At 54.8% G+C, this 21,156-nt stretch overlaps 1 protein-coding gene across 13 annotated transcripts in view; it reads right to left on the bottom strand.

Annotated features, from left to right (window-relative positions):
* Window positions 1-426: 426 nt before the first annotated feature.
* Window positions 427-21,156, bottom strand: part of LOC105478368 (DNA polymerase lambda) — a 22,270-nt gene continuing 1,540 nt past the window's right edge. For 6 of the 13 annotated variants that reach the window (XM_011735570.3, XM_011735571.3, XM_011735572.2 and 3 more), the window contains exons 3-9: window positions 20,209-20,503; window positions 19,663-19,825; window positions 18,949-19,266; window positions 17,849-18,022; window positions 17,127-17,255; window positions 13,702-13,870; window positions 12,379-13,276 (exon numbers count right to left, since the gene is read on the bottom strand). In XM_011735570.3, the coding sequence (XP_011733872.2) occupies window positions 12,912-13,276; window positions 13,702-13,870; window positions 17,127-17,255; window positions 17,849-18,022; window positions 18,949-19,266; window positions 19,663-19,825; window positions 20,209-20,503 (1,613 nt within the window). In that variant the 3' untranslated portion in view covers window positions 12,379-12,911. Of the gene's footprint in view, window positions 3,663-3,856; window positions 10,881-12,378; window positions 13,277-13,701; window positions 13,871-17,126; window positions 17,256-17,848; window positions 18,023-18,948; window positions 19,267-19,662; window positions 19,826-20,208; window positions 20,504-21,156 lie in introns of those variants that run through there. The other 7 variants (XR_003017289.2, XR_011607684.1, XR_003017290.2 and 4 more) reach the window with 7 other exon arrangements.

The raw sequence follows: 21,156 nt of genomic DNA, 5'->3' as shown, positions 1-21,156 counted from the left end.
GCTCATGCACGCCCCCCCTCCCGCTGTCAGCCGCGCTGATGACATTGGTGCAGAGGAAAGTGATGACAAATGCCCGTTATCAGCGAACGAGGCCGATGACAAATGGGCGGGCGCCCGAGCAGCCCCATTACGCTGTAATAACAGAAGATGGATGGCCTGGCGTCCCCCCACCCCCACCCCCACCCCCACCCCGTGCCGGTAACGGGAGCCGATCCTGCTCCGCTAGCCCGGGAGGGAGCCCAGCCTCTGCCGCCGGGCCGCCAATCACGGCGGGGCCCAAGACGCCCAGACCGAGAAGCCGCGAAACCACGCGGCCCTCCTCGGCGGAGGAACAAAGCCCTGCGCTCAGCGGCCACAGGGTGCTCACCGGGCATCTGGCCTGCCTGCCGCCAGGACATGCAGCTGTGCACACACATGGCCTGCACATGCGCCAGGCGCCTATGTCCTTGTAGGGTGCACCTGCAGCACTTGTCCAGGCACAACCCTGACCTCATGGGACCATGCAAACATCCTTTTGTGTTACGCACACACATACATCTGCCACTAGACATGGATATACACCCGCCAATATAAATCCATGCACATACCGCCGTACACACCCGTGTACCTTCAGTTCCTACACATGCCTACAGAAACCACTATGTCCATATACATGTATGTGCCTAACATGATTGCTCATGTAGATATGGAAATATGTACACATATAAGCAGAAATGCTTGCACATGAATACAAGCCCTACACACTGCTCTGTGCACAAAATTCAGGGTGTCTGAACACCCACACACATGTAAAAGGTGCCCGCCCACAGCTGCATCAACAAGTATTGACTGAGGCCCTACCATGTGCCTGTCAGTTAGGTGCTGGGGCAGTTATAATGAGACACCATCCCTGTCTTCTAGAATCTTAAGTTTATGGGAGGGGGCAGACAAATGGCTATGAGTGAAGGCAGAAAGTTGCTATGTGCTTTGACCCAAATCGTTTGTGATATAAGATTTACAACTGTTAAATCAAGATAGTCTTCCTGGAGGAGGTGGCGAAAGGAAGTTTTTAGAGGAACTGAATTCTGAACAAAAGGTATGGAAACCGGGAGATGTAGGGAGTGTTTGAGGACAAGAAGTCTAAGAGGACAGGAGTCCAGGTGAATGGCACTGGGTGAGTGTGGTGGGAATGAGACTTCTCAGACAGACTGGGACTGGGAGGCTGGAAGCCAGGAGGCAATCCAGGAGGGTGGAGCTGGTCCACCTGAGAGACCTATGAGGCCTGGGCTAGCCTAAGACATAGAAAGGAAAGGAAAGGATCAGGAAGTCAATGAAGGGGAGAGTAAGCAGCTGGGAGGCACCAGGCAGGCTGACTTAACAGGGCCCTGCACTTACACAAGCTCCATGCCTGATTGTACATTCTGCTGTCTCTGTCTTGAAATTCCGCTTTTTTATTAAGAAGCTCCGTGTTTTCATTTTGCACCAGGCCTTGAAGATTATGTTGCCCGTCCTGGATCCTGAGGTTTCCAGAGCTAGTAAGACAGGCCAGCAGGAGCAGGTTTGGGAGAGGAGCTGGTGAGTTTGGTTTGGGACAGCGGGTACGTGAGAGGCTGGAAGTGGAATGCGGGTTGAGGAGACGGGGAAGATTCTATGTCTCCATCTGCAAAGTGAGAATTGCTGCATCGCATCTGCCAGTGCCCAGGTCCACTTCTATTCTGCAGTGAGTCCACACCCCACCACGAGCCTCAGACATACCTATCCTGTGCGCGCCCCTTGCTAGAATACAGCACTTGGGAGCTCCCAGTGTTGCCCCTACATTCCCAGGGCCTGACACATGGTAGCCACTCAGTACCTGTTTGTTGAATGAATAACTGTATTCATGAATACATGTGCACATACAAATCCACATACATACTCACAGGGCTTCCATTGTCCCCACCATGATGGGAACCTGCAGGACCGAATATCTTCCCCTATCCCCCTGTCACGGCCCCACACTTCCTCCAAGACTTTTCTGTTACCCTGTGTCTAACCTGGGGGTGGAAGGCCCTTGCCTCAGTGGCCCTCTCATTGGGGGTCTCCTTTGCAGGCAGAGTTGGGCCGGAGTTAAGGAGGAGCAGAGAGTGGGAGAAGCCCAGGACCCCGGGGAGGTTGGGACAGGGGAGAGGCTATGACTGAATTCTAGTCTCAGCTCCTCCCTCTGCTGATGGCTTCTCTCAGCTCGAACTTCATCTGCAAAATGGGGAGGGCAGACAGAAAGGCTTTCAAACTGGCACCTGGCTGCTGACACCGAGGCAGAGTAAATCGAGGCAGGTTTTGAGAAGGCTGCTTCCCTACTCCCAATTCTGGGTTCCCAGCGGTGTTGAAAGTGGATGAGGGGCCCAGGGGATGACCCAGGTGACCTTAAACAGGGGGAGGGAGGCGGGCACTCCTGAGAGGAGGAGGCTGTGGTCCACTCCCAGTAGAAACCAGATGGTACAGGAACTGAGACCCCAGCCAGTGCCTTGTACAACCCACATATAAGCAGGCACAGAAATGAGATGGCCCCCAAAGACTACAGTAACACTCTGACCTCAGGTAGCTTGGGGTGGAAGGAGGCAGAGGACACCAGAGAGAGGGGCCTGGGGAGGGAGCCCGGTGGAGGGGGTGGAGGGCACCAGGGTTCCCCTGCAAGACTACCCTGCCTTCCACTGGCAGGGACTGCTCCCTCCCCCTTCACTCAACGCTGGCTTCCCAATATGAGAATGGAAAAGGGGTGTGTTCCCGGGAACCCCCACCACCCCCACCTGTTTCCTTCACCTTCCTGTGACCCATATTGGGTCTCTCCAATGTGTTCTGGTCCCGCCTCTATCCCAACCCCCACCCCCATTGCAGCGGTGTTAACCATCACCTCTCAGACCTGTCAGGAGGCCCTTGGGAAGCCCCCAGCAAGGGGGCTACAGTGAAAGGCACCAGGATGAGAGGGGAGATCCGGCAGGCAGGGGATGGGCCGGCTAATGGGCCTCATCCCTCCTCCCTTCACCAGTTCACTTTTTCTGTAGCGTTATTGACCCGTCATTAGTTATCCGTCCAAGGTCGACGGGCCTGGCCCAGCCATAAATCACGGCGGCTGGAGGTGGGCTACAGGCGGAGCGATGGTCCCTGGGATGCAGTCCAGAGCTCAGCCCCCAGCTCAGCCCGGGAGGAGGCACAGACAACAACAGTCTCGGAAGACAGCAACAGTCTCGGAAGAGCTTCCCCCGGGGAGGTGGGCCCGCCTTCGTCTCCACGCATCCCGGCCCTCCTCCATGAACCTTCTCAACTTCCCCACGCTGCTCCAGGCAGCCCCTCCCTCCGTCTCTCACGCCTTTCTCCTCTCCCCATCTCTTTCTTCTCTCAGGCTCTGCGTTCAAGGTGGGCGGGGAAAGAGGGATGGGGTGGGGACCTGGGGAGGTGCTGGTTCCCGCCCACTCGGTGTTCTCACCCCACCTGGTCTCCCAGTTTAGAACATCCAGGATCAAGGACAGAACACACCCAGGGGGAAACTGAGTCCTGACCAGGGTTGAGTGTGGGGAAGGGGGTCCCACCGCATTCAGCACCAAAATCACCAGTCCCAGATCCGCGGTCTCAGCTCCCGGCGGGGTGACGGGGAGGCTCTATCCCCCTCGAAGGGCACGCCAGGCCCACAGGCATCGGGCCGCCTCCTGCAGAGAAGAGCGGGGGTTCGCGCTGCAGCAGCGCAGTAGGGACCCTTCCGCCCCACCCCACTCCACCCCACTCCACTCCCACGCCCGAGATCGGAGAGAATCCCGGCCGCGGGTCTCCTGCCCCGCACCCACCGCACCCTTAACTACACCCCACCCGGGCCTTCCCGCGCGGCCGGGCCTCTTCGCCGGTCCTCGCGCGCCCTCTGCTGGCGGCTTCCGGGAAGCGCGCCAGTGGCTTCCAATATCCGCCCCCCAGCGCGGCCCCCAGCGCGGCCCCGCAGCCCGGCAGGCCCAGCACCCGTCCCTGAGGACGCCCCACGAAGCACTCCCCATCCCGCCATCCCCGTTTCTGGGCGGCCGCTCCCATTCGGATCCCAGAGGCCCGTTTATTCCCAGAGGGTAGAGAGTGTTAGGATCAGAAAGGCAGAGCCTGAAGCTGGAGTGGTGAGTGAGGCTCCTCCCTGCGGAGCCCGAGGGGCATCTGCAGCCCGAATTTACTCTTCGCAGGGAGGTAGGGAGGGGGCATCTCCTTGCAGACCGCCCCTCCGCTTGGTGGTCCTGCAGCTCCCATGGGCACGGGGTAAGGGAGAGTCAAGGAGGCCCTCAGGTGGGTGGACCCTGGTTCTCAGAGGCTCTGAGGTGGGAAGCTGGCGCTCAGGACTGTTGCCGGCAGGAAAAGGAAGAGCGTGGCCTCTGGGTTCTCCTGTGGTGCCATGCCCGAGGGTCCTGGGCTCCCTCCCCTTTAGGCAGCTCGGGAGGAAGGGGAACAGGCGGGGGGGGGGGGGGGAGGGCGGTGATCCCCTTGCAAGATGCTGTCTGGCTGGCAGGTAGGGAGGGTAGCTCGACCAGAGGCTCTGCTCAAACTGGCCCCAAAGGGCTCCACACAATGCTGGGTTCCAGGCCAGGATGATGAGGGAGGATTCCTCAGCAGACGCCTGGAGCTGTGGGGAGGGGACGTCTCAGGCCAGGTGAGGCCCCCATCAGGCCCTGTGGTGGAGTTGGCATGGGGACAAGTGATGCATGTGTGGGCTCTGGGGCCGGGCCTGGTGTGTGCAGGGACACGAGGCCAAGGGCTGAGGGGAAAGGGTCAGGTGTGTGCAGGCCCGCTGGGGCCATGGGGGACAGGGTGGGCACGTAGGGATGTCTCTGAGCTACAGAGCCCAGACACCCGCCTCCAGCAGGGCTGGAGCTCAGGAGTGCTCAGGCATTGGAGCCTCGGACACCACTAATTCCCAAATGGAGGTGGAGGGGTCAGGAGACCCCACCTCAGGGCAAGCGGGCAACTGCTGATTCCAAACCCTAGGTTTCAGGACCGGGGACTGTGTCCTTCAACATCAGCAAGGGAACCCTCCACAGACTAAAACGCTCAGGCTCCTTGCTTCAGATAAGGGGGAAGGAGGGAAAGAGGTTAGGACAGAAAGCCCAGTTAGATCTGGGCTCGAACCACTCCCAGAGAGGAGCCAGGGAAACCAGCTGGGCTTCCCGGGTCACACAGATCTGAGCTGAAACCCAGCTCTGTTCCTCATATGGTGTGTGACTTAGGACTAGTAAATAAACCTCTCTGGACCTCACTTTCCTCATCTGCAAAATGGGGATAATACAACTACCAGAGAGCTGTTGGGAAGCCTACATGATATAATCCATGTGCAGAATGGGTTAAGGGTGGACTGGCCAGGCTCAGGAGTCAATAAATGATGGTGAAACTCTGCTGAAAAACTCGGGTCTCCTCACTGGAGGCTGCTTTCATAACCTGCAAAATGTGCCTCGGTCTTCTCCAACCTCCATAGAAGCTGTTGCCTTCTATCTAGTAGCAATCAAAAACATCTTTGGCCGGTCACAGTGGCTCATGCCTGTAATCCCAGCACTTCGGGAGGCCGAGGTGGGTGGATCATGAAGTCAGGAGTTCGAGACCAGCCTAACCAACATGGTGAAACCCTGTCTCTACTAAAATACAAAAATTAGCTGGGAGGGGTAGCATGCACCTGTAATCCTAGCTACTCAGGAGGCTGAGGCAGGAGAATCGCTTGAACCCGGGAGATGGAGGTTGCAGTGAGCTGAGATCGTGCCATTGCACTCCAGCCTGGGCAACGAGAGCGAAACTCCGTCTCAAAAACAAACAAACAAACAAAAACAAAAACATCTTTTACTGGCGCCAATCCAGGCACCACGAATACATACATTTGAAAAACTCTGGTTTGGGAGGAGGAAGGGAACTCTGGTTTGAAAGGGCATCAGATCAGCCTGTCTGGAGTGCCCATAACCTAGAAGGCTCTGCCTGAGCCAATGCCACAGAAACTCCTCTTGTCAAGAACCCACTCCTGTGAGAGGGAAGCTCACTGCTCTTCACCACGCAGGGGCCCAGACTCCACCTGGGCAAGAGTCACAAATGTAAATGCTTACAGGGTTCGGTCCCAGGTACAGCAGTAGGGAATGGTGAGGACTTCCGGTCCAGTCAGTTACTGCCATGTGGGAGTATAGCGGAGGGATAGCATTAGGATAGAGCACCCAGCCCTCTCCCAACTTCATCCCCTGCCCACCTCCTAGGAGCTTCCTAAGACTCCCTTCCGCTAGGCCCTGTGAGTCTGTTTCCTACTGCTGCATAACAGATTATCACAAACTCTGCCCCTTAAACCAACACCCACTTATGATCTCACAGTGCTGTAGGTCAGCAGTCTGAGCAGGCTCAGCTCGGTTCTCTGCTTAGGGTCCCACAAAGCTGAAATCCAGGTGTTGCCAGCCTGGGCTCTTTGCTGATGGCTCTGGGAGAGGCTGTGTCCACGTGCATTCTTGTTGCTGGTGGAATTCAGTTCCTTGTGGCTGTAGGACTGTTTCCCTGCTGGCTGTCAGCCGGGGCTGCTTTTTAAGGACCCTCTCTGACCCTTCTCATGCTTCAAATCTCCCTGACTTCCCTTCTGCTACCAGCCAGAGAAAGCTCTTTGCTTTTAAAGATTTCATGTGATTAAGCTAGGTCCTTTTGCCATATAATGTGACATGACCACATGAGTGACACCTCATCACACTCGTACCCACACTCAAAAGAGAGATAATCCAAAGGCAATGATAACTGGGGGTGATCCTTTGAATCCTGCCCACCACACTCAGCCTCCGGGGTGGGGTGGAAGAATGCCTGGGGTGGATCCAGCCCTCCTGACCTCTGAGAGACCTTGAACCAGGGCATATCCCATCTCTGGGCCTCAGTTTCCTCTTTTATAAATGGGGCAAGGGGGCTGGACGGCATCTAAAATTCCTCCCAGGTCCCAAATAAATACTAATTGTAACACAGGGGATGGGGAATTCAGATCCCTTGACTGGGGGCCCCACTGACCATGGAAGAGCAGGACTGCATTGCCCTCCAGCAGCACCCCCATCCCCACCTCCCATAGGGCCTTGCTAGGGACAGCAGTATCGGTGACAGCCACACAGCACAGCAAAGATGCCCAGCATAAGGCGGCCAGCTCCCCCACTGAGCTGAGTTGTGGGCAGGTGGAGAGGCTGCTTCTGTAGTCAGAGACCACAGTGCCTCTGAGGCTCCAAAGACCATGATGGGTCCATTATGGAGTCTGCACAGGGCAAGGTGGGCTGGATCTACTTGGGGGTGGGGTGGGGCAAAGTCCATGTTGGGTGGGCAACAACCCTTCTCCTACCTCTCCATTCAAGCTGGTTTCCAGGCTCCTCTCCCAGATCCATCTTGTCAGTCCTGACCTCGGCTTCTGCATCTCCAAAAGGGCCTTCTCAGGCTCTTCATGCCCCTCCCACCTGGCCCTAGCTGAGCAGGGGGCATTGACCTCAGCATCCTAGGCCCTCTGAGAGTCCTAATCATCCAGCCCCACCTGCTTCACTCCCCATCTTTCTCCCAGGCCCCTTCTACCCTCCCTAGGTGTCACTTTCAGTTCCGCACACAAGCTCATTGCCCCACGCTCCCACCAAGGCCCAGCTGAGGGGCTGGAAGGAGACCCTCCCCAACTCCATCCAAGCGCGGGAGCTGGGTAAGAGGCGGGGAAATGAATATTAATTTATCATGATTAGGCAAATCCGGCAGGGAGAGCCGATTCCGGCGGAGGAGGCTAAAAAGATGAATTTCAGCAATAAAATTAAATAAGGACGGACGGGCAGCCCCTCCTCCCTCCCGCTTTGCTGATCTCTCTCTTTCTTACAATTTATGAGGCCAATTATGAAGATGAGGTTGGAAGTTCCTGGAACTTCACTAAATGCAAACGGCGGTCCCTGCTGTTCCCATCAAATTAATTAACCGCACGCTATTGATGGCCGCTCAAGGCTGACGCAGGCGGCCCACCCTGCGGCCTCCTCCATGGACATGAGGACACAGGGTCCAGGGCCCAGCCAGGGCTCCACCTGCAGCAGGGACTCCAGCACCACTGGGGACTTCCAGGGACTCCCACCTCCTCCTACCCAACACCCTGCCTGAGCCCTTAATAACACAGGGCCTCCACTGAGACCTAAACAGACAGGGCCACGTGGACACGTGCCCAGGGTTGAGCACACACACACACGCAGAGACTAAATCATGAACACGCAGCACAGACGCAGGGTCCAGGAATGTGTGTTAGGCACACACATCCCCCTGCAGTGGAACATGAACACACATATGCATGGGCACTACACACACAACAACCAAGCTGAGGGAATCGGAGCAAGGGGTCGGGGAGAGGTGCACTGTGTCTGGGGCTCTGGGCCTGCTCCATCAGGGCCAGGCTGAGTCCAGCAGGGCAAAGGTGTCACCATTGCTAAGAGGCTCCACTCAAGCAACGGGCAGTGGCCTGCCTTCCCTGGCGTCTGTACTGCCCTCCAGGGGCAACCTCGGGGCCCTACCCATGGCCCCTCAGCCCCTGGGCCCTCTCTTCATCTCCAGGCCTGGGGCCTTCTTCAGGGACGTTCCCTGCAGTGTGGGGACCAGGTCTTGCCGAGACACCCCAGTAGGATGATGAGGCTGAGACCTGGCCCAGAGCCTCAGGCCAGTTGGGGGCTTCATCCCTGAGGACTCCCCAGTTCCAGAGCTCAGAAGCAGTACTGCCCTTCCAGAACCAAGGGTTCTGGAAAACTAAGGGCAGAGCAGACATAGGGCCAAAGGCGCCTGTGGCTGAGCCCATCAAGGCCTGTAAGCCCAGCAGCAGCAGGTGCCCCAACATCTGTAACTTGCATGGGAGGCCGCTCCCTCAGATAACAGGGGAGGGCCTGGAAAGGGGCGCCCGTTTGGGGTGCCTAAGTCTTCTCCAAGCCAGTCCTCCATCCTGGCAAGAGGCATCCTGTTCCATTTAAAGGGAGAGTAATTCCATGATTCTCCTGGAGAAGCAAGACAATGGGCCTGGGTTTGCCTTTCCCAGCCATTGGAACTGTAGGATGGGACACAGCTGGACTTGCCCACCTTGTGCCCACTCCAGGTGCTGCCTGGGAAGCCCCTGCCCCATGCCCACACCTGCCTTGTGAGCAGCCAGAACCCAGGAGGAAAGGCCGGGGCCTGTCTTGTTTCCCTTTCTGGTGCCCACACCTGCGCTGTGAGCAGCTGGAACCCAGGACAGGGCCTGTCTTGCTCCTTTTAGTGTAGGTCTAAGGTCAAGACTGAGGTCGCCACCCCAGGCCCTGGGAAAAGATGAAGCTCCGAGCTCAGTCGGGGTGAGCAGAGCAGCCCACGGGGGACTTGCATCTTGCACAAAGTGTCAGGAAGAAACTGAAATTAGGGAGGCTCAGACTGAACATGTGGTGGCCCTGGGCTCATGTGAGGCTCCCCTTTCCCCACACACTTCAGAGGATGCCCTCTACCTCACAGCAGGGCTTGCTCACACTTGCTGTCCCTCTGCCTTTGTACAGGGAGAGCCCAACACACAGTCTATTGGGTTTCTGCAGTCACATTAACAAATTACACCAACTTACTGGCTTAAACAACAAAGTCATTATCTCACAGTTCCACCAGCTCAAAATCCAACAGGCCTCCCTGAGATAAGGCCAGGCATCAGCAGGGCTGCCATCCTTCTGCAGGTTCTAGAGTAGAAGCTGTTCCCTGCCTTCTCTGACTCCTAGAGGTTGCTCACACTCTGCTGGAGATCTTTCCCCATCTTCAAAGCCAGAAACTTTGCATCTCTCTGACCTTTCCTCATCAAGTCTCTCTGATTGTATTTTTTTTTTTTTTTTTTTTTTTTGAGACAGGGTCTCACTCTGTTATAGCTCAGGCTGGAGTGCAGTGATGTAATCTCAGGTCACTGGAACCTCTGCAACCTCTGCCTCCCAGGCTCAGGTGATCCTCCCACCTCAGCCTCCCAAGTAGCTGGGATTATAGGCACCACCATGTCTGGCCATGCCTCGCTAACTTTTGTATTTTTTTTTTGTAGAGACGGGGTTTTGCCATGTTGGCTAGGCTGGCCTCAAACTCCGGGGCTCAAGTGATCCGCCCGCCTTGGCCTCTCAAAGTGTTGGGATTACAGGCCTGAGCCACCGCACCTGGCCATGACTGTTGCTCTTAAGAACTCATGTTTACATTGGGCCCACGGGATTCCCCAGCATAATCACCTCATCTCAAAATGCTTAAGCTTCATCACATCTACAGAGTCCCTCCAGCCAACTAAGGTGACATATTCACAGGTTCCAGGGATTAAGACATGGACATCTTCAGTGGACCATTATTCTGCCTGCCACATGTGGCCTGTCCAAGGACAACCCTGGCTCGTCCAAGGACAACCCTGGCTCAGGGACAGAGTGATGAAGAACTGGGCTAGAGCAGGGAGCAGGCTTGTGGGGTCTCTCTCCACCTACTCCAGGCCAGGTGGTGACTGGGTGGTAGGTGTGTGGGGTGCTCAGTTGCTGGACAGAACCCGAGTTCCCACCAGGGCCCTGCAATGGAGTCTCCCTGTCTGGCAGGATGGGAGACTGGGCTGAAAGCCTGCTCAAGAACCAGGTTCAGCGCTAAAGTGCCTTGGAACCCCCAATACTCACATTTCTTGCTTACTTGGACTCAGAGAACCTCATTTCACCCCCAAACTGGGAAGCCTTTCTCAAGACTCAGAAATCCCTCCATCAGCTCCTCTGTCTCAGTGGCTGTTCTCCTGGGCTTCTGTGTCAGACTGGGCAGCCAAAGGGTCACCCAGATGGGTTGCTGGAGGTGGGGCATGCTCCCTCTTTATCCCACGACTTTGTGTTGCCCTGGCCAGGAGGTAGGACCAGGAGTCTGCATGGTTTCCAGGCAGTCTCTGAATTCTGAGTCTCCTGGGGGAAGGAGTTAAGGCAGATGGGCAGGGATGTCAAGAATGGAGGTCAGACCCTGATTTCACACAAAGAAGCAAGCAGTATCCCTCCCTGCAGTCCCGGGACCTCCCTCTGTGTAGGAAAAGAACTTGGGTGAGCTACTCTATGGCCTGCTGCACACTGGTTCCCTCCACCCCTGGCCCTGGAGGTCCTGTTCCTTGGGCCTGGAGCAGGCTGGGGCAAAAGGAGAGAAGCAACTTCCACATTTGGACCCAGACACGCGTCTTTGGACTTCTGCTGACTCCAACTCTTGCTGGGGACAGCAGCAGGCACTGAGGGACCAGTCCAGAGAGGGACCAAAAGTAGCCTTCACACCCGGGGGCTCAGGCTTTCCCCAGTCCCTCTCCTGTCTACCCAGGCCCACTGTGGCTCTTGGCAGCCATGTGTCTCTGGGAGTAAACGTTCTTGGGGGAGAGGCTCGCCCCTCCAGAAGGCTTCTGGGCTTTTGACTGGCCATCTCTCGGGTTGGTGCTGAGCTGTGAAAGGGCCCTCCAGGTCCTGTGGGCTTCTGATTCCTTTCCCAATATGATCAGTGATGGGAAGACTCCCTGACTTACACGTCAGGGGTGTGAGCTTGAGTTGGGGGGCCTACTCCCAGGCTGCTAGGATCCCATGATCGAGACCAGGCAGACAAAGGCTGGCTCCGCGACTCTGCAAGTTACCAACAGGCATGTCGCCCACCCAGCACACTCAAGGTGGGATTCCCCCTCTGGAGCCAAAGCTGCCCTCACGCGTCACCACCCAAACCCCAGCACAGGGCCTCTCCAGGCTCCTCGCTCCTCCTCCAATACAGTCTCCTTCTGACTCTGTGCCCGCTCCTCCTCATACCTGGGCTGCCTGAATCTCCTTCCATGCCCCCACTCCCCCACCAAGTCTCCCTGCCCTGCAAAACAGCCTCAGGAAGCCATCCTGCACTCCCCAGCGGGACCTGCTCTCGTCTGCTCTATCAAATCAAGCTCTGCTTCCAGTCCTCTACCAGCCCAGCCTGCTCCTGACTCCCAGCACACAGTGTCCTCTCTAAAGCTGGTCCTTAATTGTCCCCCAACAGAGCCTGCTGACTCCTCTCAGAGGCAATTTCCCTGCCAGTCTGCCTCTCTCCTCCTCCGGGAAGCCTTCCTTGGCCGCCCATCCCTGTGTACACAGGTCACTATTTAGTTGTTCCTAATGGTTTCCTGAGTCTTGCCACTTTTGCTTATGTCCCTGATAGCCTGGTCTAAGGCAGGGCCTGCAGAAGTTGGTGATGGCTAGATAGGAGCTCCAGGTGCCTGACTCCATGATTCTCCCTGGTCACAACCACTGCTATCCTTGCTGTGAGTTTAGGAGCTGACTCACGCCAGTCCTGTCTAGAGGGCAGTTAACACAGCCTTTCTGGGCTCCTCTTTTCAGTTCCCATCTCCGTCGTCCCTGCCTGGGTGGAAGAAGGTAGGTAGAAGCTGCAGCAGTTCAGACACCAGGCAGGTTCAATGTCAGATGCACTTTACTGGGCCCCTGGGCCTTCCAACACTGTCCTCACCGAGGCTGGGGCACCCCATTCCCAGCACCACCAGCTGCCCAGGAAGCAGCATGGGTAGAGGGAACACGTGTGGAATGGCTGTTCTCCTACCCCAGAGGGTCTTGGACGATGTTGACAGCACAGCTGCTTCCCTCTCCCCGGCAGCTTCTGTCCCCACCCAGCAGCTCAGCCTTTCTCACAGCAGGGAAGGGGGATGCCTGGGGCTTCAAATCAGCCACCTGCTCCTGCTTAAAATGGGATAAGGGGCCACTTGCAAAATTCCTCGAGGCAGCCTGCTCCTGTCTGGGAGAGGACTGGGTAGACACTGGGAGCCATGCTGGCTCTCGCTTCAGGCCCAGAGCCCTGGGCCCAGCTCGCTGAGGAAGCTGGTGGTTGGAGCAGCAAGGTTTGGCCAGCTGAGGCTGGAGGGAGTACTCCACTGGGTGGCCAGGAGGGGTAGCCAGTCCAACTCAGCTCTCCTCCGCACCCCCAGCCATGGGTCACCAGTCCCGCTCAGCAGGTTCTCGGTAGGGGAGGCCTAAGAGCCTGAAGACATCCTTCTCAGTGGGAGTGGGCAGCACTCGGCCAGGCCCCATCTTGCAGCCATGGGTGTTCCGGACCACAGCAGTGCTGAGGGCATGTTCTGACAGACTCATGCCCTTGGTCTTGGCCAGGGCTCGCATGGAGCGGTTGAAGTGTGCAGAGCCGGTAAAGTAGAGCAGGGCACAGGCAAACTCGCTGTAGGGCACCACGATGATGTCCAGGCGCCGGTGTCGCCACCCTGGCCCTGGGAGCCGGCACACCCCCAAGTACTTCTGTTGCTGACCATTCTCCTCTTGGCTCACCAAGTCATCTGTGAGGAACCCTGGCCCAATAGAGGGGACTGCTGGGAGGGCAGGGAGCCAGGCCTGGGCTATCCCATACTCTCAGGTCTCTCCTGATCTCTAAGCTGGGGCTTGCCCAGGTATTAGCTGGGTGACACTACCCTCTCTGGGCCCTTCTCCTTTTCTGTAAAACATGGATAGTAATTCCCATCTCCCCCATAGTGTCACAGAAAGATCAGATGAGATACTCGGCCTGCAGGGTTCACTGAGCACCTCCACATAGGTGTGTCAGGGCTGCTTCATCTCTCCCTGGAGAGGATTCCAGCCCCGATAGAGATGGGATGCTGGCAAAGCACTGTTCCTCTGCTTCCTGCCTCGGGACTGGAACTTCTAAGGTTCTCCCTCAGGGGCCCCCAGCCCTGTGCTGCCCTCTGTCAACCTGCTCACCCAGAGATGGAGCTCATACCTTGCTGCCGAAGGCTGTCAAGGAGGCGGCTGAAGATACCCCGGTGGGACCGGCCATCTGGGTGAGTGATGAGCACGTCGACATCACCACAGGTTGCCTTTCCCCGTCGGTATGAACCACATGCCACACATAGCAGCCCGGAGTTAAAGGCCTGGGCTGCTTTCTGGACCTGGGAGAGAGCAGTGACAGGTGAGGGGCTGTGGGGAGCTCCTCTCCCACAGCAGCACAAGGGCCTTCCCGGACTCGGGCCCACACCCTCAGCTTATGCCCATTCCCCAATGCCTGCTGCAAGCCTGCGGGAATCCACCGTGGGGAGCTGCTGTTCTTTCCCTTCACTAGGACAGGAGAGAAGAAAAAGCTCACTGTGCAAGAGGCAAGCCTGAGAAGAGATGGGAGAAGGTGCCAGCTCTGCTTGTCAGAGTGGGCACTGAGCTTGCCCCATGGAGCTCTTTAAGAGTAGGGAGACACAGACTCTCTCTGCCCCTGCCCCAGCCCACATGCCCAGGTCTGTGAAACTCCACTTAGGACAAGGGGCCAGTTGCTGAAAGCCCTCAGTCAGGTCTAGGTAGCCCCAGATATCTACTGATTTGGAGCTAAAGGTTTGGAATATGTGAGCTGGGGCTTGAGGCCTGAGCAGGTGGCTGGCAGCATGCGCCAGGCCCAGGCCCGGGAGAAAGTGGAGTACAGAAATACAGCTGCACCTGTGGGAAAGGAGAGGAAAGAAAGCAAAGAGGGGGCAGTTCTGAGCCAAGAGCCACATCCTTTCTTGGTGGGGAGGGAGCTGAGATGGCAACTGTCAGCTGAAGGATTGTCCCTCTGAGGAAAAACAAACCCATTAGCCTCCACCCCTGAGACACTGAGGTTCTTTCATATGCAGATGGCCTCCCGCCTCCACCCCAGGACATGGAGAATTCTGGGGCCCTGGACACCTCAAGTCTCCTGACAGGAGGGCTCTGCTAATCCCCTTACTCCCTTCTTGAGCCTCCCAAGAGAATGGAAGGAGGAGGTCCATGTGAGTAATCCCATCAAAACTTCTATGGCTCGAGCCCTTAAATGGGGGCACAGGAGGCCAGGTGGGAAGCCTCTTTTGTTCCAATGGGCTGGGGACTGACTGAGGCATTCTCCATGCCTGGATACCATGGCGGAGTGACGGTGTCATCACTAGCACCAAGGCCTGGTGATGGGCAGACAAAGAGGCCTGTCCATCCGTCTCATACCGGCCTCATAGCCTTGTGGCCTGGAATGAAGCTGGAGGCTGATTTCAATCAAACTGGGCCAGACTCCATGGGATCCCACTCTTTCAGAATCCCTGACCAAAGTGAGCAAACCTTGCCTATTACAAGCAGCTCCTAATCCTAATGCCCATTGAACAAATGACACATCTAGCCCTAAATGCAGCCCAATGTCTCTCTAATCTAGCTTTTACATGAACTTAATAGCTAACCCAACTCTAAACCAAACCCAAATCTTATTTCTTGGACAACTACAAATCTTAACTTAAAAGCAACCAACATTAAGAAAATCCTGCTGGGTGCGGTGGCTCACGCCTGTAATCCCAGCACTTTGGGAGGCCGAGGCGAGTGGATCACAAGGTCAGGAGATCGAGACCACCCTGGCTAACACGGTGAAACCCCGTCTCTACCAAAAATACAAAAATTAGCCGGGTGTGGTAGCGAGCACCTACAGTCCCAGCTACTCCAGAGGCTGACGCAGGAGAATGGCATGAACCCTGGAGGCAGAGCTTGCAGTGAGCCGAGATAGAGCCACTACACTCCAACCTGGGCAAAAGTGCGAGACTTTGTCTCAAAAAAAAAAGGAAAAGGAAAAAGAAAATTGAAGCCTAACTTTAAACTCAATCTTTTTTTTTTTTTTTTTTTTGAGACGGAGTCTGGCTCTGTCGCCCAGGCTGGAGTGCAGTGGCGCGATCTCGGCTCACTGCAAGCTCCGCCTCCCGGGTTCACGCCATTCTCCTGCCTCAGCCTCCCGAGTAGCTGGGACTACAGGCGCCCACAACTGCGCCCGGCTAATTTTTTTGTATTTTTAGTAGAGACGGGGTTTCACCGTGGTCTCGATCTCCTGACCTTGTGATCCGCCCGCCTCGGCCTCCCAAAGTGCTGGGATTACAGGCGTGAGCCACCGCGCCCGGCCCTTTTTTTTTTTTTTTTAAAAGACAGAGTCTTGCTCTGTTGCCCAGGCTAGAGTGCAGTGGCGTGATCTTGGCTCACTGCAACCTCTACCTCCCAGGTTCACACAAATCTCCCTCTTCAGCCTCCCAAGTAACTGGGATTATAGGCATGAGCCACGGCACCCGGCTAACTTTTTTGTACTTTTAGTAGAGACGGGGTTTCGCCATGTTTGCCAGGCTGGAAATTTTTGTGTTTTATAGAGACAGGGTTTCACCATGTTGGCCAAGCTGGTCTCGAACTCCTGAGCTCAGATGATCTGTCCACCCTGGCCTCCCAAAGTGCTGGGATTAAAGGCATGAGCCTGGTCTTAACTCAATCTTTTTTTTTTTTTTTTTTTTTTTTTTTTTTTGAGACTGAGTCTGGCTCTGTCGCCCAGGCTGGAGTGCAGTGGCCGGATCTCAGCTCACTGCAAGCTCCGTCTCCCGGGTTTACGCCATTTTCCTGCCTCAGCCTCCCGAGTAGCTGGGACCACAGGCGCCCGCCACTTCGCCCAGCTAGTTTTTTGTATTTTTTAGTAGAGATGGGGTTTCACCGTGTTAGCCAGGATGGTCTCGATCTCCTGACCTCGTGATCCGCCCGTCTCGGCCTCCCAAAGTGCTGGGATTACAGGCTTGAGCCACCGCGCCCGGCCTTAACTCAATCTTGATGGCGCTTTCTTCCAACCCCAAACCAAATCCTACTGACGCTGTGCTTTTTCACCAACTCTACCCCAAATCCTGAGCCAGCCTTGCGTGGGCTTTAGAAGGTCCATGCATCTGAAAAAAGACATAAACCTTTGCACATTTGTGCATTTTGGGGAGAATAGAGTCCACAGTTTTCATCAGGTTCTCAAAGAAGTTGGTGAAATAAAAAATAAGATAAAATAAAATAAAACATTAAAAACCTCTGCCCTGACCCACCCTAACCTCAAGTAATACAGATATAATCTACCTGTAATCTAACCCTAACATTAACCCAATCCTAACACCAATCAGTCTAGAATCAAATCCAAGCCTAATAGGCCTGACTACTGAGAACTAGAATCTAGAGGGCTGGTGTTACAGTTCTTTCCTACCACAGCCACCCATCCCACCTCTGGGCCTGGAGCTTCAGTCTCAACTTGCTCTGTGATCAACCTCTGGTGACCCAGTTTCCTCTGCCTGCTGCGCTCCCCAGCTGAGGAGTCGGGGGTTCTTGACTTTGACCCAAGACCTTAGAGCAGGACCTGGCTGTCCTCACTGCTCTGGGACACCCGCTTACTGTCTGCTCAATCTCTGTAGCCTCCTCCCTGGGCATGCGTTCCAGGAAGTCATTGTAATGCTTCAGGCCAATGGCCTGCTGGGTTGTCAGGGAGGCCTGGCTGCGGATGTCTTCCAGACTTCGGAAGCCCTGGAAAAAAGCAGCCAGATGGGGAGCTGTGAGGATCCAGGACCAATGAAGAGGCATGAGTGAGCACACACATGAAGCTTCCATCGCCCCAGGCTCTAGGGAAGGCTAGAGGCAGGACCAACCTAGGGGTGGTTGGGTCTATACTCAGCAGGACTTGGGAAAGGCAGGGGGCATGGGAAACATGCCATCATCCAGCCCTGCCACTATCCTAAAATACTCATTCGTGATTCCATCAGTCTGAGGATGGGCCTTGTCATCTTCATCCTTACCAAGCTGCCCTGGTGATTGTGGGCAGAGCCAGGATTGGGAACCACTGCTCTAGACATGCAGTGTCAAGGCCTGGCCTCCTCAGGAAGGCCCTTGCTGGTCTGGGGAGACAGAGAAACACACTTCTTGCCCCGGTCTACTCCTTCTTAAGGATACCAAGCAACAAGGCTGTTCTGGGAGCTGAGGGGTCTATATGAGTCCTGGTCCCCTTGAAAAATGGTCTCCCTATACTGTGGGTGCATTTCCATCAAAACACAGGGTAGGGAACTCTGGGGCAGGAACTCTGAGACAGCAAAACTGAAGTAGGGGCTAAGCCAGGGTGTGACCTGTTGGTACCACATCTGGGCAGTCTTGGTCCCAGCTCCCCAGATGTTGGAGAAGAGCTCCAAGACAGGCACACTCTCACTGATATGGTCCAGCTTTCGCAGATGCCCGCTCTCCAGGATCTCTATGATTTTCTCAGCCATCCGCTTCCCAATCCCAGGGATACTGCAGGCCTCCTAGAGGAGGAGGAGGCAGAGGCAAGAAAGAAGAGTGAAGAGATGGAAGTGGTAGAGCCAGTGGAAAGGAAGCTGACTCCTCTAGCAGATGCTGGCGTAAAAGCCCCCGCTGGCTGCTTGGCAACTGTGTGGCTATGTAAAGCTTGGGTGTAGTTGAAGATGAGAATTTTGAATAGAATGAGGGCTGGGTAATTTGTCTTTTGGTTCCCAGAAGGATGGAGACCAGCAATAAGAAGTAGAAAATAATGATGATATTAGTCACCACCACCACCACCATCACCATCATCATCATTCCAACAGCAAGAGCTAACATTTACTGAGGGCTTATTGTATGTCAGGTCCTGTGCTACAGGGACCATTTCACTTAATGGTAGCCCCTTTTTACTAATGAGAAAACTGATGCTTTGAGAGTTTAAGTAACTTGTCTGGAGTCACACAGTTAGTGAATGACAGGAACCAGAGTTCAAACCCTGGTCTGTTAGGCTTCAGAGTCTAAACTTCTTTTAAACAACTTTTTAGGCCAGGCACAGGGGCTCATGTCTGTAATCCCAGCACTTTGCAGGGCTGAGCCAAGGGTGGATTGCTTGAGCCCAGGAGTTCGAGACCAGCCTGTGTAACATTGCAAAACACCATCTCTACTAAATAAATAAATAAACAAAATTACAAATAAAAAACTTCTAATTATGTTAAAAAATTCAAAAGTAGAAAGATCAGTATAACAAACCCCCAAGTACCCATCTCCCAGCTTCAACAACTATCAAGATTTTGCCAATCTGCTTTCATCAATTTTCCTTTTTTTTATTTTGTACAAGTCCTAGACCCCATAAAATCTTCACCACTGTACCTGAACCGCACTGGTGACTGACAGCGCCTTCACTAACTGCTGGCTAGTAAAGACCCCTCTTCCCACCCTAGCCCCTGGGTACCTGGTACGAGGTGACAGGCTTATGGAAGCTCTTGAGAGCATTGATGGCCTTGGCATAGCCCAGGGCCCTCCACTTGTCTCCCTGAACACTGTAGGCTTTGGCCAGAACTTCCAGCTTCTCTGTGATATGGAGGTTGTGGTTGGTCGCCTTCTGGCTTGAGGGCTGTGCACAGACCCACTTATCCAGGACCACAGGGGCTGGGCTAGGATCACAATCTCCCTCAAGGGAGGCGGGGTAGTGGCCACTGATGAGGGCTTCCAGATCAGCTGCGCTAACCTGGGTTTCTTCCCCATCGCTGGCTTCATCATCAGAGATGGGCTTGGGGTAGAGAAGAAAAGAAAACAATAAATTCTTGTCCTCCAGGAGAAGGGATCCTTAAAGGTGGGGGTCATCTTCTTTGTGCAGGGGGAGGGTCTTCTAGTCAGACCTAAGAATGAGGTGGGGCCTTCTGCATCAGACTTGGATCACCTCGGGTGTGGGGCCACATTCCCTTTGGCTCACCGCAGTGCCTACCCCTAGGATCCCCAGTGGTATGTGTTAGATACGGCCTAGATGAATGCAGGAGTGATGAGTGTTGGGAAGAGCTATATGGCTTCACAATGGGGTCCTCCTCTCTCCGGGGACTGGGACTTTCTGAACAGTCATCAGGCCCTCCCCGTTTCTGTGATCTGCTTCCTAGGGGAAGGGAGCTCTGAGGGATGGAAGGCTCCTGACCTGGGCTTGGGTGTTTGGTGCCTCTTTTGTCTTTTGGGGAGGAGACACAGGCCTGGTGGGAGAAGGAGGAGGAGGAAGCGCTGTCTGAAGCAGGGCCTCATGGGTGCCAGGAGGAAGAGAAGCATCCTGCTCTGCTTTGCTGGGCTGTGACTGGTCCAAGTACCTGTGGGGATGGTGATGGGAGGTTAAGACACCAAAGGTCTCACCCTGTTTCTGTCCCCAGTCCTAATGTATTCTGAAATACTTGGTTTCCCAGTGTGTCCAATTAAGAAAATGAGTTTTTTGAGGTTTTTGGAGTTTCTCTTGAGACAGGGTCTTGCTCTATCACCCAGGCTGGAGTACAGTGGTATGATCAAGGCTCACTGCAGCCTCAGCCTCCCTGGCTCAATCAATCCTCCCACCTAACCCTCTTATAGCTGGGACTACAGGCATATACCACCATGCCTGGCTAATTTTTAAATTAATGACAGTTATTTTTAATAATTCAAGAAGAGAGCTCAAGATGCTACTAGAAAACATTGGAAAAAAAGACTGGGATCAGCCCACCTACTGGGGATGAAGATGCTGAATCCAGCTACATCCACCAGCCTCCTCTCCTGAAGGCACAAGCTCAGCCAGGCTGACTTCACCAGCTGAGCACCCGGGGGCAGCCGGGGTAGTCTGAGAAGGCGGAGGGCTCGCTCATAGTCCATGCCTTCATCCACCACAATGTGAGTGACACCTGGGCCCTGGACAGGGCATAACTGGCCACCATGCTGAACAATCTGCTTCTCAAAGAGTTCTGCCCGGGCTCGTCCAATGCCAGTGCGCACAACATGGGCCCGAAGGGAGCTCAGCCACTCTGGGGAAGGAACATCCAGATGACTACTGTCATAACTTTTTAATTTTATCTGCCACCCCCTGGCCACAACTTCTAACATGATCTGAATACAACTTCTAACATGATCTGAATGACGTGTTCACAGTCCCCTACCCTGAAAATAAGCATTTGTCTTCCATCCAGGCAGGTTTCCTTCTATATACAGCAAATTTTCTCACAGGCCAGTACTTGAAAGTAAGGGACAAGGATTTTTATACGTCCTGTTCCTTGGTGCAACCTAGAAGTGTCTGGCACATTGTAAGTAACCTGTAAATATCTGCTGAATGAATGCCTCCTCCCTTCTTACTTTGTTTTTGTTTTTGTTTTGTTTTTTTAGTTTGTTTGTTTGGAGACAGTCTTTTTTTTCGTTTGTTTGGAGACAGTCTCACTCTGTTGCCCAGGCTGGAGTACAGTGGCGTCATCTTGGCTCACTGCAACCTCCATCTCCCGGGCTCAAGCGATTCTCATGCCTCAGCCTCCCAAGTAGCTGGGATTACAGGCATGTGCCACCATGCCTGGCTAATTTTTTGTATTTTTGGTAGAGACGGGGTTTCGCCACATTGCCCAGGCTGGTCTCGAACTCCTGAGCACAGGTGATCTGCCTGCCTTGGCCTCCCAAAGTGCTGGGATTACAG

Source organism: Macaca nemestrina, chromosome 9 (assembly GCF_043159975.1).
Source record: "Macaca nemestrina isolate mMacNem1 chromosome 9, mMacNem.hap1, whole genome shotgun sequence".
Classification (NCBI taxonomy): Eukaryota; Metazoa; Chordata; class Mammalia; order Primates; family Cercopithecidae; genus Macaca; species Macaca nemestrina.
Note: the sequence above shows the minus strand (reverse complement) of the source record. Positions and strands in the feature narration are given on the sequence as shown.